At 37.6% G+C, this 17,093-nt stretch overlaps 1 protein-coding gene and 1 long non-coding RNA gene across 8 annotated transcripts; both read left to right on the plus strand.

Annotated features, from left to right (window-relative positions):
* Positions 1-262: 262 nt before the first annotated feature.
* On the plus strand, positions 263-10,916 carry LOC131529449 (proteinase-activated receptor 1-like). Of its 7 annotated transcripts, none has more exons than XR_009268102.1 (6): positions 263-589; positions 1,182-1,265; positions 2,073-2,198; positions 2,636-9,878; positions 10,042-10,143; positions 10,385-10,916. XR_009268102.1 is itself a non-coding variant. In XM_058759213.1 (4 exons), exons 1-4 carry the CDS (start codon positions 526-528, stop codon positions 3,760-3,762), a joined length of 1,401 nt encoding a protein of 466 aa, XP_058615196.1. In that variant the 5' UTR covers positions 263-525; the 3' UTR covers positions 3,763-10,916. The 7 variants fall into 7 exon arrangements, 1 of the variants encoding a protein (XP_058615196.1); XR_009268103.1 differs by having other exon boundaries at positions 10,103-10,143; XR_009268099.1 differs by having other exon boundaries at positions 2,636-10,143.
* Positions 10,917-11,728: 812 nt separating this feature from the next.
* On the plus strand, positions 11,729-13,420 carry LOC131529369 (uncharacterized). The gene is made up of 3 exons (XR_009268078.1): positions 11,729-11,792; positions 12,539-12,606; positions 13,026-13,420. It is a non-coding gene; the product is annotated as an uncharacterized LOC131529369 (long non-coding RNA).
* Positions 13,421-17,093: the final 3,673 nt, after the last annotated feature.

A 17,093-nucleotide genomic window follows, 5' to 3' on the forward strand; every position in this document is an offset into this window, starting at 1 on the left:
TCAGTGGGAGGTCTAGTCTCAACAGAATAAGCAAATATGCAACTCCTGTTTTGCTAGAACATTCTGGTATTCATGTATGGAGCAGCACAAACAAAATCAGATTCATTCAAATACATTTTTGATCAGATTTAAACACAACAGTCAGACTAATTAAAAACAGGAGGGTAGAACAGGTCAGGAAATTATGTAATGAATTAAGAAACAACATTCTATCTATCTATCTATCTGCTTAGCATTTTAACCACACAGACGTAGCCTAGGCTATCTGTGGGACAGTCAGACACAACGTCTGGGTTTTATAACAGCTGCTCTGGGACCCAGGGCTCGTGATGTCATCACATTGTAACGCACATCCTCGCTCTCGTCAGACCGCACGAGCAGTGCAGTTCACACTGCGACTCGCGCCAGTTTGATTCTCAAAACAACCGCTTCTTTCTTCAGTTAGAAGAGTTTGTTTTTCTTTCGAACTAAAATTCAACTTCGAACTTTTTGTTTTACAAACAAGGAACAGAAACACACCTTGTTATGGAAATCAAAACGATCCTGTTTTTAATTCTGAATGCCCACACATGCACTGCCATCTTTAACGGTAAGTTTATTCATTCGTGAAGAAACTGAGATTATGATTTTCAAAAGGGATGTGACTGCTGGTATTTTTCCATGCTGCGCTTTACTTAGAATAACTGAAAGTGACTTTATTATTGTTAGGCTATTTATTGATTGTTACGCTCTCTCTTTTTCTCTAAATAAATAAAAAGAACATATAAAGAAATATGTAGCAATGCAGCACTTAACGTCAATTATTAAAAGTGCGATAAAAAAATAGTAATAGCCTACTGTAAAAGTATTATTTCTGTTTGAAATAAATGTTTTCCTAGATATGGAAACCACTCAGACAGATTGCCAATCTGTCACAAGTCTAGTTTTAGATAGATAGATAGATACATAGCCTATAGCCTATAAAGTCTCTGCTTCAGAATATTAATAAAACTAAGAAAATTATCAAGAAGAAGAAAAAAAAAAAAAAACATGAAAAATGACCAGCTAAATTACAATTTTAGATCAGCTAGAAACAGCTACTAGTACCAACCAACATGGCTTTCAAAATATAACTTGTCATATGTTTATACTCAAATAATCCTTAGCCTATACTGGTATTTATTTTGTATGTTTGATTACAGTTAGTGCCGAAGGCAGTTTAGCTGGAAATACGACAACTGTTCAGCTGGTTTATCCAGAAGATCATCGTGAGAAACCCAGAAAAGGTATAGTTTTCAGAGATCATCTTCCTTACACTGGACATGAAGTAATGACCAAAGAATGAGAAATGCACACACACACACAAACACACACAAAAAAAAAGGCAACAAGAAAAATAAATCTATAAATTTATATTTAAACATTACATTTATTAATATTACCAAGAACCATAGGCCCAACAATATACAAAAATATGTATGATTTATTTATTTAAACAGAAAAAGACTTTAAAGTACTGTGAAAAAAAAAAAAAAAAAATATATATATATATATATATATATAAATTGGTTATTTGTAATTTACCATATAAACATGTGAAACATTGATGGTTTAACATCGCATTATACATTTACTGTAAAATACTGTTAAAAATTTACATGAAAAACAGTAAAAGGACATTCCCAGAAGTCACTGCAGTACACATCAAATGATTGTATTTTATATAAATAATTTAGTTTTCATATATTATGTACATTAGGGCGTTTTGTGTTACATTTTCTGTTATTTAGTTAATGTTTATTGCATTATTTTTGTGTCTGGTGCGGTCTTTGATGGCTTTATCATCTGTATAGTGTTTATCAGTACATTTTATGGTTAAAAATCATGTTTTGGTACATATTGACAGGATAGCACTTAATGAAATATCCAGTTTTAAGTTGTAAAATATGCAAAATATGCTGCTCACTGGCCCAGTGTTTTGTCTTTGGCTAAGATTAACTTAAGGCTTTATCAAGGCAAATGTGTCGCATTCGCCTTTCCTTATCTGGCAGTGTTATGAGAGCTATCACTGATGTTTGTGTCTTTGGTTACAGCCCCCGCTGGGCGCAGTTTTGCTGTTCAGCATCTCTATGAAACCCAGACGGATGAGCCGATTGAATACAGTATGGATAATGAGACATTGCCCGACTCTTCTTTAATGCCAAATAAACCTCGTAAAGGTATGCACGACATGCAGCAGACAGACCGCTAACAGTAATTATACAATAAATGAAATGGCCTTGTGTTTGTTTTGGACTCTGAGGCTTTAATTTAAGGCCTGTTCACACCAAGAACAATAATGATAAGTTAAAACTCATTCTTTCTATGAGAATAAAATTCACACTGTACCAATAACAACACAGAGGAAGGATATCCGTACTTTCAGAATGATTTCTTCCACCTTATGACTGATAAAAATATACAGCCAGTTAGAATACTGCTTTAATGAACAAAGATGATGCATGCATTGATAAACAATCTGTTGATGTGAATGATAGTTATATAATTCTTGGTGTGAACGTCTTAAACATCTTCATCAAGGCCTCTCAGTCTTATGTCTAGTGTTGTTATGGGAGGTGCCATTGATGCTGTTGTGTTTTTGTATGTCGGGTTATAGAGATACGCCAACAATCATTCCGATCTAATAAAGGAGCACATCCATGTAACATCACTGATCCGAAAACAGCAAAATGCAACCGGACAACAATCCTGATATTCAAGATCTCAGAGGAGGCTGTTGACTTCCTTAAAAGCCCACTGGTCACACGCATCATGCCCTTGTTCTACATCTTCATCATCCTCATTAGTTTGCCTCTGAACGCTTTGGCCTTGGTGACATTCACATGTAGGGTTCGAGCGAAGAAGCCAGCTGCGATATACATGTCTCACCTGGCGTGTGTGGACCTGCTCTTCACCCTGCTGCTGCCTCTGAAGATCCACTACCAGCTGAACGCTTCAGATTGGGTGTTCGGTGAGGCGGCGTGTCGTGTGCTCAGTGCAGCTTACTACTGCTACATGTACTGCTCCATACTGCTGATGATGTGCATGAGTGTGGACAGGCTTCTAGCCGTGGTGTTTCCCATCACCTCTCTGACCTGGAGGAGCACAAGGAAAGCCACATGTGTGTGTGTGCTGGTCTGGCTGCTGGCGCTCGCTGGTACAGTGCCGCTTCTCTCCATAACACAGACATTTAAGATAAAGGATGTGGGTGTCACTTGCCATGATGCACTCATCCATAATAACTCTACAGATCAGCAGTACATGTACCAGTTCTCCATCCTCTCCTGTGTCTACTACTTTGTGCCACTTATTGTCACCTTAGTGAGCTACTCCGCCATCATATATGTGCTCCAAACCAAGTCTAATCAAACTGGGAAATCATCATCGCCCTCAGGAAAGCGAAGGAAAGCTGTGATTATGGCTATCGCTGTGCTGACCGAGTTTGTTGTGTGCTTCGCACCAACCAGTGGCATCCTATTGTACCACTGTTTTCTCTTAGCTACTGGATTCAACAGCGGTGAGGGAGATTCATCATATGCGGCTTACCTGTTGGCTGTGTGTTTGGGGAGCGCAAGTGTTTTTCTGGATCCTCTTCTGTACTATTACGCCTCGTCACAATGCAGAAAGAAGATCAGCTCTGTGTTTTGTTGTAGATGGGGGAAAACCACCTTATCAAATTCACTCAGTCAGACAAAATCCTTTTTTGGGAGTTGCGAGTACAGTCAGGCACGCATTAAGATATGAATTGTTTCGAAAAAGAGCTGATGAAATTTAAACAATTGCATACTCTTATATTGTGCCATTGACCGAAGATTGAATTCAAAATTATCTCTTTCTGGCCACAAATCCTGATTCGTGCTAAAGCAGGATGAATATTCCTTCCATGCTGTTACTTTAAAAAATCCAGCATGTGACTATAGGTCAAATTGACCCAACCTATTCACTGCCCAAGAGACTCCATTTCCTGTTTGTGACTGAGCGTTTGTAAGAAACACAGTGTTACTGAAAGCATTTTACATCGTCATGTTCAGGTCACATTTTTAAAGAATGTCATGAGATTTTGGGCTGAAAACATTTGAGTTAAGTAACAGTAAATATGTTTATAACAGAACAGAATATTGTATAGAAGACACTTAAAAAATGCTATTTTGAAACATTTACTTGATGCACTTTCAATTTTGATTACAAGACAATTACAAAATTATACAAATAAGAGCTTTAGACTATATTTTGTACAAAAGAAATAGATAATAAAACAGATTGTGTTGTTATCTTTATATTTTCTGATATATTAATTAGCACAATCAGCATTTTCTAAAAAATATATATATATAAACAGTCAATCCATGTGTGTGTAACAAAAAGCGTGATATTGACTATTTTGTAATTCTGAAGGCAAAAAGTTAAGCTGCAGTTACTGTATTCATTATATAGACACATTATCTGTATATATTATCAGACTTTTCCCATCTCTGTATTCAGGATATAACCTCTTTTGCTTTACAGGTTCACTCCACTATATTAAATTGCCAGTTTTAACCAACAGCTTAAATGTGTAAATATCTCTGCATATGAAATATGATATGATATGTGCACATGGATAATATATGTAAATAATTTGTCCACATTTTCTTAGATTATTATATTTTAATAAGAGAACTGAATTAATATATTTGCAAAATGGCGGCTAGTTGTCAAATGGTGGCTAGTTTTATTATATTAAGTTTTATTATATATATATATAATATTATATTAATATTAAATTTTGATTGGAGTAAAAAGTGTCATTCCCTATATCATATTGTAACACTGAAGTACCTACTGTATATTTTACTTTTCTCGGGTCCCAGTGGCAAAACTGAAATGCTAAAATCTTGTCTTACAGCAGAGACAAGTTTGCCTAGTCATGTTTTTTTCGGTTGCATTATATTTATCTGATGTACAGATAAGCATAACTATTCACCAGATCTGGACATCAGTTGTAAGCCACTCATTTCAACCATAATCAGTTATGTTGCATGTAAGATTGACTGGAAGAAATATATATCAAAAAATGTAGTAACGGTTGTATGAGACCCTTTTATATTTGCTGCATTTGCTGACCAGACCAAAGCTTTAAAGTTTTTTTTTTTCATTTCACACAAACAATTATTATCTGAAGCATGTATGAAGGACATGTATTGTTCTTTACATGAAGCCTCACAGAGGGACAAAACTTGTAATAGCCTATTATTTAGTTAAATTATTATCTGACGCTTGTGATATATGTTATATATTTCACAGAAAGTTTGTTAAATGAAAACCTTCGGTTTAGAATCAGGAATGTTTTATGTTGCAATTTGCTGAAGGTTATCTTTCTTTTGTGGTTTTTTTTAAACTTCTGAATCTATGTTGATACCTATACCTAGGCCTATCGTAAAATAATGATGTTATCATTATTTTGTGTCCTGGCCAAATTCCCTCCACTGGCCCTTGTCAATTATGGCCTCCTAATTATCCCCATCCACTTGATTGGCTCTATCTCTCTCTCCTCTCCACCTGTAGCTGGTGTGTGGTGAGCGCACTGGCGCCGTTGTCCTGTGGCTGCCGTCGTATCATCCAAGTGGATGCTGCACACTGGTGAAGGTTGAGGAGAAACCCCCTCATAATTGTAAAGCGCTTTGGGTGTACAGCAATACACAATAACGCAATATATAAATGCTTCATTCATTCATCATATTTTAAACCACATCCTGCATCGACACACTGCGAATCGGTTCTTTTGAACAATTCGTTTTAAAGAACCTGTTCAAACGCAAATTCAGCATGACTTAATAATAGCTGTGTCCCAAAGTTAAGTGCACACACTTCGAAGTCCACAGACTTGGAAGGCCACGCCTCCTAATTGACCTGTCTGCAAGCCCCTCCCCTCGAACGCAGACTAGCCAATGGCAGTCGAGTATCAGCTGCACTGGGAGCGGAACTCGGACATTTTTAGGACATCTTAAGCTCGCATCGCTTTTATGTGGTTTATGCTTCAAAAATGGAAAACTATGTGCCTGGGGTACTTGTAACACTGATTCCAGGTATCCTGAGAGGATGGGCAATATAATTCATTTTATTACATTTCCTGAATCCAAACAAAACAGAGCAAAATATCCCTAAGTATTCAACCCCAATACAAAAACGTTCATTTTCTGGTTGTCATACACTCACTAAGTTACAATTTTCATCTGCTCAAGCAGAATGTTAATGTTATCTTGTGCTTTAGTAAGGTATCTCTGGCTAAAACTAGCTAACATTAAAGTTGGTGAGTCCATGCTAATGTACAAACGTAAATAGCGGACTCTTCTCGTGTCTTGTACAGTGTAAGTCAAAAACACATAAACGAAGGTCTACATTTCAGTGCTTCTCCATGTTAAACTGGTTAAATGTACATTCATTTAATCGTACCCTGCGATACATGAACAGTGTTAATCATGTATGTTGTCATCCGCGATCGTGATGTGATCTATAAACCCTCCTTCGAGTTACCCACCATATTTATTTATTAATATTTTATAAATCCCTCCATGGAATATTTAATTCCCATTCGGTGGCCTTCTGTGTCCAAAATTGTGCAAAAACATTGTGGGACATGATTTTCACCATAGACATAATATACGTAGACGCCTCATGACATGCTGGAACGTATTCCAGCGTCGCCGCCATATTGCTTGGGTCTCCTCGCTCTACGATAGCAGCGGAGTCAACGGAGAGCGAGCAATTTATGCCCGTATTTTGTGCAGTTTACTGTTGCAATAACCCGCGCAGATACCAGATCGCGTGGGATTACCTTTCACAAGTAAGATTGAACAATAATTTTGGTTATTTTACCATTTATAATATTATGTCATCGTAACTAACGTTACTTACGTGTAACATTATTACAGCAGGAACTGGTACTCTCTCTCATTATCTCTTGCTGTTTTGTTTTTTTTCTGTTCTTCAACGTTCAGAGGATGTGTTCTTACTCGGGGACATCATTTCATGCTTGTGTCATTTGTGGTCAGTGGCGCCTGCAGGTGTACGGCTGGACGCACTGTGTGTACCACGAGCGCTCAGACTGACCTGAGATTTTCCCCGCAAACATTTCAGCAGTAGATTATAGCCGTATTTCTATCGACTATCTACCCGTAAAATTTATAGTGAGAAGTTCTTTAAAATCATCTGGATTAAAGTAATTTTTACAGCTGTTTTTAAAGCATTTTGCTGCATGGATAAAAAAATAGGCTAATAAATAATTCACATATCATGCAGACAAAATTTCGTTGCAGAAAACCCTTTAAATGTTAAGGAATTAAGAGCAGAGCAACGTAAAAATCAGAAAAATATAATCGGGCCTGTTTTAGGCTTTTCCTTATTTTTATATTTTAGACGGTGATGAAAAATGACTTGCCATCTCCTCATTGGACGAGCCTTTAGAGAGAAATGCATCTTTACGGATTACATAATGAAAGAGTTTTTGTTTTCGATTTGAATTATTTCGTTTTAAGGTAGTAATTTAAAGCTTTCTATAGATATATTTATCATATGTGACTCAATTCGTTTCAGTTCATCATTGTGAAGCGCTCCTGTTCAAGACGAGACGGCAAGCGCATCTGTTTTCCTATTTATTTTAATAAAAGCACAATGTTTTTTTATATTGTGAATGCACACAAATAAAAGTAGACCCTTTACAGTTCCGAATGATGTATTACTCTTACCTTTATGAGCAAACATTATGGCGTATTTTAAGTTGTTTCCACTATTATTTTAAGTTCTTTTCACGTGTGTGTGTGTGTGTGTGTTTGAGTGTGTGCGTGAGAGACAGAGAGAGAGAGAGAAATAAATTCAAATGAACAATCAAACTTGTTTCTTTATTAAAATATAAAATTCATTCATTTATCAATATGCCATAGCCTACCATATGTCTTTGTTAAAGAGCATAATACAAAGTCTTTTAGCATGAAAGCACGTATTTTTTAATGTGTAACAGCGTCTAAATCTAAAAAACTAAATCTCTGCAGTTTGTAACAAACCAAACCGTGTGAAAATCCGGTAAAGATTCGGGGAGTTATGATTATTGTAGTTGGGGATACACATTCCTCAGTAGAAATTAATGCAGGGGGGGCGCAATGGAGACCCATCCAAGATGGCGGCCGCGCTGTACGTCAGCTCCAATAGGCAGCGTCAGTCTATGAGGCGTCTACGTATATTATGGCTGCGTCCGAAATCGCATACTACTTGTGTAGGTACTACATTTGAATTCGAACATACTACTCGACCGTTAAAAAAGTACGTTCTATATAGTATGAATGGAATTCGGACGTACTACATCCGTCATGTTGATGTTGTCACGTGTCATGCGTCTTCACAACAGCGCGAAAATTTAAAGAGCCCACTTCACTGCGCGAACATCGTTAATGATTTAAATTCTTACCTCTTAACGAACCGTCTATTTAAAGAAAGCAGCGTAACAAGCTGATGTACTACATTGAGGTTACGTAACTCCATCAGTAATGATTAGAGATCTTATTACACCCAATTCACACAATCGTTTCATCTGTTTGTTTAACCCTCAACAAGTCAGTGGTTTACTTGGATGATGTTAAACAAGTACAAGTTAACCACAATGAACATCAACAATGTTTTTCCCTGAGGTACTTTACACTTAAAGACAGCCGCGTCGCGGCTTTCCGCCATTTTTCGAGTATGACGCCGCCTCTCCCGTGGCCTCATGGGATAGTAAAGTGTCCATCGTATGCCTACTACAGAATTCGGAAGGAAGTAGTAGGTCATCCGGGTACTTCTCGCCTACTATTTTTCGAATACTATGAATTCGGACATACTACTTGCCTCGCATACTGTTTTTCGCATACTATATAGTAGGGAAGTATGCGATTTCGGACGCACCCACTGTCTATGATTTTCACACTGTAGCTGTCATAAGACGCAACTCTGTTTGTTTGTCCGAGGGAGCAACAGTAACTAAGGGGGCGGGGCTTACCGATAGGTCAATTCAGAGCCATACGCACTACCGGCACATCCGGGAACTTAACTGTCAATTTCGTTACCGCCCCTTTTTGGGGGAAAACAAACTAGACTTCCCATAGGCTTCAATACAAAATAGCGGCAAAAAGCAACATCCATACACAGCCGACAGACGTGAATAACTTAAGTAATCACTAGGATTAATCATGTCAAGTAATTATATGTCCACCCTGCCTGCCATAGAGCGTGAAAGATACATCCATAAACTTAATTTGGTCAATTTAAAAACTCATTATCCCAGCGTCAAATTGGTGTAACAACCCCACCCAGTGGCCAGAGGTGTCTTGCCGGACATTTACTCGTACCTAATCTAATCACCAGGTAAACCAGTGAATGATTTTACTTCATTTGAAAGTAAACATCTTTAAATGTATATATTATGTCCTTATATTTAGAGTACTGAGTGCACTTTTCTGTCCAGCCATACAACTAGCCTGGCTTCGCTTTCGATAGCATCATCCGTAATTCATAATATTTCCATAACAGCAAGATATGGATGATGATGGCAGGTAGCCTGGGCTAAATTTGGGTTTTTACAAACATTATTGGTGCACCCAACCACACAACAACTCTTTGGCATGTTGTAAGGTTAGTCCACTTCCTCGATCCGATGCTGTATGGCGGTTTGTTTTCCCCCAAAAGTGGGCGTGAACCTGTTCAGAGACATTCTATGACGTTGCGCCGGTTGTGAGTATAGAGAGAGAGAGAGTTGCGACAACTCCGTTGACTCCTCCACTGGACCGGTTTTTTTTTTTTTACAGCGATGGCGGATCATGGAGCCGCTCAATAGTTCCCGGAACTTTTAAAAGGTAATACATTTATAGAACAAAATTGCATATTATCAGCACAGTTAATCAAATTACCTTGTGCATTAAAACTGATCATTATTAGATTATTCCTCACTTAATTAGTAGATTTACGGGATGTTATTCATTCTCTACATGCAGTTTCATACATCGTTGTGTAATTAAGGCTTTTAAACGTGATTTTTGCTGGTGGGGAGTTATTTAATAGACTTGGATTTATTGCAAAGGATGCTGATGGACCTAAGTGAGAATGAAAAGTTTAAAATAGGTGAGCAGTTTTCATTTCATAATTATGCTAGACTAAATTTCCAAAAATGTATTATATAGGCCACTACTATTTTATAGAAGTAATCACAGTAAACCTGTACATTATTACTGTATTTTATACTTAAACGTCTTAGCAACTATAGAAGTACTGTGTTGAAGGAGCAGATGCCACAGGACTGAAATGTGATGGAGCAGCACTTAACCATTTCTCCTGTGTTTTTCTCCTTCTCTATCTGGCTCAGAACAAGAACCACCTGAAGACTCCCTGTAATGAGATATCATCCTCACAATGAGTTTCTTCACTGGGTTTGGCAAGTCTCTCCCTGTCCTTTGTGAAAAAGTGCCAGTTCCCAAGTATGATTGCATCACATTTTGTTGGTGTAATCTATAGATTGCTCCTGCGGACTATATCCAGCTCATGAAGACTTCAGATGACCAGCACCTGTGAAGAGATGACGCCAGCCCTTGAGAGGACTTCAGATGAAGCTGACTCTTAATAAACATACAAAACTGATCAATTTTCCTTGCATTGTAATGATCACATCATGTAACCATTGCTTTAATTTGTTCATTGTTTCTGTATACATGTTTCATTGTTTCTGAATAGCCTACATGACATTACTTAACTGCATGATTTGTATAGCCTAATTTTAGAACATTTCTGCCATATGAACATTAGTTTGACACCGTTACACCTGTTAACAGAACTCTTATGTGTAATATAGAAACATTCATTTTCTGTAAAGCTGCTTTGAAACTGTGTATAATAAAAAGTGCTATATAAATAAATGTGAATTATTTAATTATATGTATAGTTTATTATAAATGTATAAATAGATTGCTGTAAATAAGAGCATAACAAAAGTCAACAAAATATATGATTAAATGTGTAAAAATGTTTTAAATTTGAATATACTACAAATATATTTTTATATTAATAACTGAAGGGTTCACAAGAATCAAAAACATTAAACAAGGTTCATTTTCACTTAATCTTAAAATATCTTCACTTATTTGGAATGCATTTTCTAAGAACAAACTTAATATTTACCATGAGATTAGTAATAGGACAATGAACATTTAGATGACACACACACACATATATATATATATATATTCAGAGTCTGAAGTTACCTTGGTAAAAGACCACGGTGTCGTTTATATAACATGGACTTTTACAATGGTAACTTATGCCTAAAATATGTTAAGGCAGGTAAGGATATCTGACCAAATGAATCCTCAAATATTAGCGGATCTGATCTTTTAAAAACAACACTGATACAGCTACATATGCTATGTATACATTATTTTATAAATAATGTAAATAAATTATTTTATTGTCTACTAATTACCAAAAATCGCAGTTCTGTCTCTCTAACTCAATGTATTCCAATTGCCCGCTATGAACGTCCTGGAACTATTTGAGGTCTACGTTTCTCAACATCTCTGGGTCAATTGCGCCACCAGGTGTTCCCGATTTCCGCTCCTGTCGCATAGCAACGGTGTGAGAGGAGAGCTGCCATCCTGACAGGATAGGGGGTGCCAGAATTGCTCATTTTTGTTTTTATGTTTTATGTCATAATGGAGGAGACAGGGATTAGGGACTGGTTTGCTGAGTCCTTAATTGCCGGATTACAAGTTTAAATGCAGGTATTGGCTTGGAGTTTACTTGAATAATGTAATGATACATATGAAAAACACAAAACCTAACGCTAACACACACACACACACACACACACAGCAGTTCAAATGCTGACTGATATCTTACAAAGGTGCGATTTTATATAGTTTATTGTCTTGACCATGGTGATCATATGTAGACAGGTTTGCAACCCGGACTTTTTAGGCAAGCATGAAAATAAAACTGCTAAAAAAATAAAATAAAAATAGGGCATTGTTCAGCGGCAGCTGTCACAGCTGAACAGTGCTCTTTGGCCGGTGTTCTGACGATTTGTGCTACCCGCTCAGATTGTGCTACCTCCCATTAAATGGATAGGTAGCACAAATCGATAGCGCAAAATGCTACCTATCAGATTGTGCTACCAGCATCTTATTCATGTGGTTTGAGGCTTTTTTTTAATGTCCATACCTACCCCTACCCTAAACCTACCCGTTCACACCTACCCTTACCCTAAATTTACCCTTAAAACAACGCAAATATATTATTGGTAGCACAATCTGATAGGTAGCATGTTTTGTCGGTACACCGGTCCGAGTCCTTCAGATGCAGCCTCTGATATAGTTGGCAACAATTTGTTAATATTCTGACAATAGATGTTGTTACTTTCATTTTCAAAATAATCAGTGGTGAACTGTAAGGAAGTACATTCATTAAGTATTCTCGTACAAATGTGAAATACTAAATTGTCTTCGCCTTTTTTTTTTTTTCCTCACAGGACAGCAACACTACAAAAATATGGTCTTTTACAACATGATGCATTGTTGTAGATTAAACTACTCAACAGTAGGCAACTTTAAATTTAACAATCTTGAACATATTCAGAAGTAAAATGCAACATACACAGTAGTGCAGCAGTAATATTAATGCAAAACCATCCTGATTAATTCTTTTTCAGAACAATACTGTAAATTACTTTTACTCTCAATACCTTAAGTATATAGAGTATGTAAGATAATACTTTTAATTGGAGGATAGATACCCAAAAATGAAAATTCTGTAATCATTTACTCACCCTCAAGTTGTTCCAGGTTTGTAATTTTCATTTTTGGGTGAACTATCCCTTCAACTAAGGTTTTAAATATGACTAGTTTTTCCCCAATGTGGTATTACTACAAGTAGTTTACTAAAGTACCTCAATATTTCTTCTACTAATTACTTAGTAGCTCTAAACAAATTCTCTTTTCTTTCTTTCACTAAATCAGACCAGACCCCTGTACTGCAGGATAAAGCTGAATGTGTCAGCGCTGGACAGGTTTTTAACAGTGCTGCTAGATCTGGATGGGGTGCCACAATCCAGACCCTGGTGTTTCTCTTCTGTCTGGCCAGTGGTGCATCATACAGAGTGGTCTCCAGAGTGTTTGACATGCCTCGTTCCACTGTCCACCGCATTGTCCTCCGAGTTGCTGAGGAGGTGCTGGCCATTCACCAATTCCTCCCAAAGACCCCAGAACACATGGAGGCAGGGCTGGGCTTAAAATTGATGTTGTTTTTCTGATGTTAAACCTAAGCTATGTTGTAAATAGTACTTTCAGTAATGTATAGAACAATTTGTTTTAATGTGTAAAAAATTTATTTACAGGACAAAAAAATAAACGTATAGAAGAAGGTTTTGTAAGCTGCATTAAAAAAAATGACAATGTACATAACAATTACTTCCCTTTTATTTACACATGTGAATATGCATAACAAAAAATACAAAATGTACTCAGGCTCATCTACAAAATAAATTACAAAAATGAATAACGTATACAACTTACCATTTTGTTTTTAACTTGCGTCACAAAAATAAACCGCAGAAATTAGGTTGTTTCATTCACAATGTGACATAAAAAAAGAAGAGAAAGATATTTATGTACACATTTTTTCCACTGTTTTCTCTTCTTGAGAGAAGGGTAAACAAATAATTTACTGTCTCTCCATTCTCTCCCTGCTCTCCTGTGCTCTTCGCTCCTCTGTCTCTCTCTCTGGAATTGGCTTCCACTCACTCCCTCAGCTGTCCCAGGACACTTGCAATCCTAAAGCAGAGCAAATAAACTGTGCCTGTTAACAACAACAGCACAATGGATTTCAGCAAAAATCTGTCTATTAACTTGCTTACTTTGTATTTTTAAATCCTTCCCCAGCAGGCTCATCTTCTCCAGAATAGTCCTAAAACAAGAGCAAATGGAAACACTTATGAAAAATATTTAGACAGCAGTCTTTGAAAATATGTACGACATATTTAAACATATGTAAAAACTGGTGCAACATTAGAAAATATGACACAGCAGCACAAAATACTGAAGTGCTCAAGTTAAAACGTGTGGACATATCTTGCATGACAGCACTACAAAAACACAACAAAGGGAAAGATTGCCTTATATAGACCCTTTTTCTGTTAGTAAACATTGTGAAGTTTTTCTGTGGGCGGGGCTTAGGTGGAGGCAGAAAGATTCCACTGACCGCTTCACTAACGCTACTGTAACTGTGCGTTGCTCTGGCGTTCACACTAAATTCTGACTATGCCACCGGGGTTTATACCCACGGAAATAACTGAACACAGCAACACAAGTTCAGTAGCCCATGATAAATGAAGAACAGAGACATGACCTTCAAGTTTAACACGCAGTAACTATTGTTTAGATGAATAATCGACTTTAACAACGTGTAAAAGAGAGGGGAATCACAACTTTAAAAGGTCTGAGGAAAGGGGAGAATCACAAGGCCACAGATCCCCAGACGTAGAAACACACGCTCTAATAAACAAATCATTAATCAACAACTTTTGGAAAAAGCCTGTAGTGAATCATACAAATAACGTTACACTCTCAACTCAATACTCATGCAGTGCAGTAAATCTCACAACAACATGCAGTGAAGGAAAAGGAACCCGGACGACCCCAGAAGAAAGCACTCCATACAGACTGGTTCCTACAACACAGAAAACTTGGTTACACAAACCTAAACAGTTGGCAGAAACTAGACTCAGCTAACAAGAAAAACATTTAAACAATCACAACAATACAAAAATCATAAACAAATATAAACTATTTAAATGACAAAAATAAATCATAAACAAAACAACAGGGCCTAGACATCAGAGTTCCATGTGCATAAAGCACCACAGCGAAAGATCTGTCAAGAAGAAGAAAACAAGACATAAACGCAAAATACAAATGCCTCTGAATACTAGCTTAATATCAAATACTGATAAAAACACATTAACAGATAAAACACTTGCCCTAAAGCAAATGCAACAGCATTATAACCTTTAAAAATACACAATCCACATCCATGTGACAATCATAATCCACCGCACACATACCTCCGCCGTAATCCAAGAGTGGAGCGTGACTATACAATAAAGTGGGATAAAAACACTGCACAACACAGCTCGCTGCTACAGGTTAAGCCCGGAGTCCACAGCTCTGAACGCATTAACAGCCCACACTCCCATATTGAGGGTTATCTCCCTGCGCTTAACACCAAAATAAACAATATTAAAAAAACATCTTTATACAAATTCTTACAGCAAAGCAAAAGCCATGCTCATACCTCACTATGGCGTTTCCAGAATCACGACACCGGAAGGGGATAGCGGAAGTCAAAACGTCAAGTTGTTACACAAGCCACTACTCTTTGCGTATTTATTTGGCAAAATAGATACATTTGTAAGGTTGAAAATAATCAAAGACTTCTGTTTTCCTGTCCCAAACCTATCTTGAGTAACAAAAGGGCCATTTGGCATTCCTAAAGGCACAGGGGTGCTGATAGTGATCAAGGCCTGTAGGCCAACATGTGTATACATCGGGGGTCTTCTAATTGTCACACCTTTTGCCCAGTGGTTGAAGCTGTAATCTGCTGATTGGTCAGTTTGAATGTCTCACATTTGGGTTTTAGTCACATGGTCAAGGAAGGGATAAAAGAAGATTGCAACTGTTGCTCTGTCTCTTTTCTCTGCTGGCTCTTTGCTTTGCTGCCTCTTTTCTTTGCTGGAGCTCTTCTTGGGGCTCTGCCCTCTCTCCCTCTTTTTCTTGCTCTCTCTATCCACCCCCCCACCCCCCTCTTTCTCTCTCAGGTAACATTTTACATACATGTTGGATACAATTAACTGGTTATGTTTTACAGCAGCACATGCATACAAAATACTGAAGTGCTCAAGTTAAAACGTGTGGACATATCTTGCATGACAGAACTACAAAAACACAACAAAGAGAAAGACAGCCTTATATAGACCCTTTTTCTGTTAGTAAACATTGTGACGTTTTTCTGTGGGCGGGGCTTAGGTGGAGGCAGAAAGATTCCACTGACCGCTTCACTAACGCTACTGTAACCGTGCGATGCTCTGGTGGTCACATTAAATTCCGACTACGCCACCGGGGTTTATACCCACGGAAATAACTGAACACAGCAACACAAGTTCAGTAGCCCATGATAAATGAAGAACAGAGACATGACAAAATGAAGGGCAATGAAAAATTAGCATAAGCCAGCACAGGAGTAGTAGTCTAGTAGTCCCTGCTAGACTACTAGACTACTAGTACTAGTAGTCCCTGCTGTAGTACAGGTTTTTAAGGGTACTGTTTATGTTCCAGTGTTAAATGTTAGCAATATGGATGCTCGGGTCCCTTCACTTTGTGCATTAGGCACTTTGAAGGCAGCCCAACTCAGATGTACACATTTTCCTGGGAAACGGAGGGCGCTTTTGAATTAGGGCAGCCTTCATTGTGACGCTGTGACGCAATCACACTTCAAATATGGATTTTGGAGTCCACACACTTCACATTGGGACAGTCTTCATAGTGTCGGTGTGATGCAATCGCACTTCAAATCCGGTCTTAGAAGGGCACACACTCAACTTTGGGACACAGCTAATGTGCTTTATAAAACGGTTAGTTCTATTCCTCGATTCTGATTGGTCATATGTTTTATTCACGATACAGCACGGCTATGACCACGGCTGCATCCGAAAACTGAAAAATGCTGTCTTCAGAGGCAGCATTCCAAGGTAGGAAGGCATCAAGGCACGTCCGAATCCAAAGTTAGCTTCACTTCCTGTCTCCTGAGATGCCTTCATCTGATCGATTTTTGAAGGCAGCATAGATGTATCCTTCACTGCCTTTGATATCCCACAATCCTGTGCGTTCCATTCCGAGATGGTTGAGCTAAAAAATAAAGATGGCAGCTGGAAGTTGAGTTTGGTGGTTAGTTTGTGTGTAAATGTATATTTCTGATTAACTTTTTGCACTTTTGATGTTATTTCTAGCGAGAAATTAGTATTATAGTAATTA

The sequence above is a fragment of the Onychostoma macrolepis genome, chromosome 21, assembly GCF_012432095.1.
Source record: "Onychostoma macrolepis isolate SWU-2019 chromosome 21, ASM1243209v1, whole genome shotgun sequence".
NCBI lineage: Eukaryota > Metazoa > Chordata > Actinopteri > Cypriniformes > Cyprinidae > Onychostoma > Onychostoma macrolepis.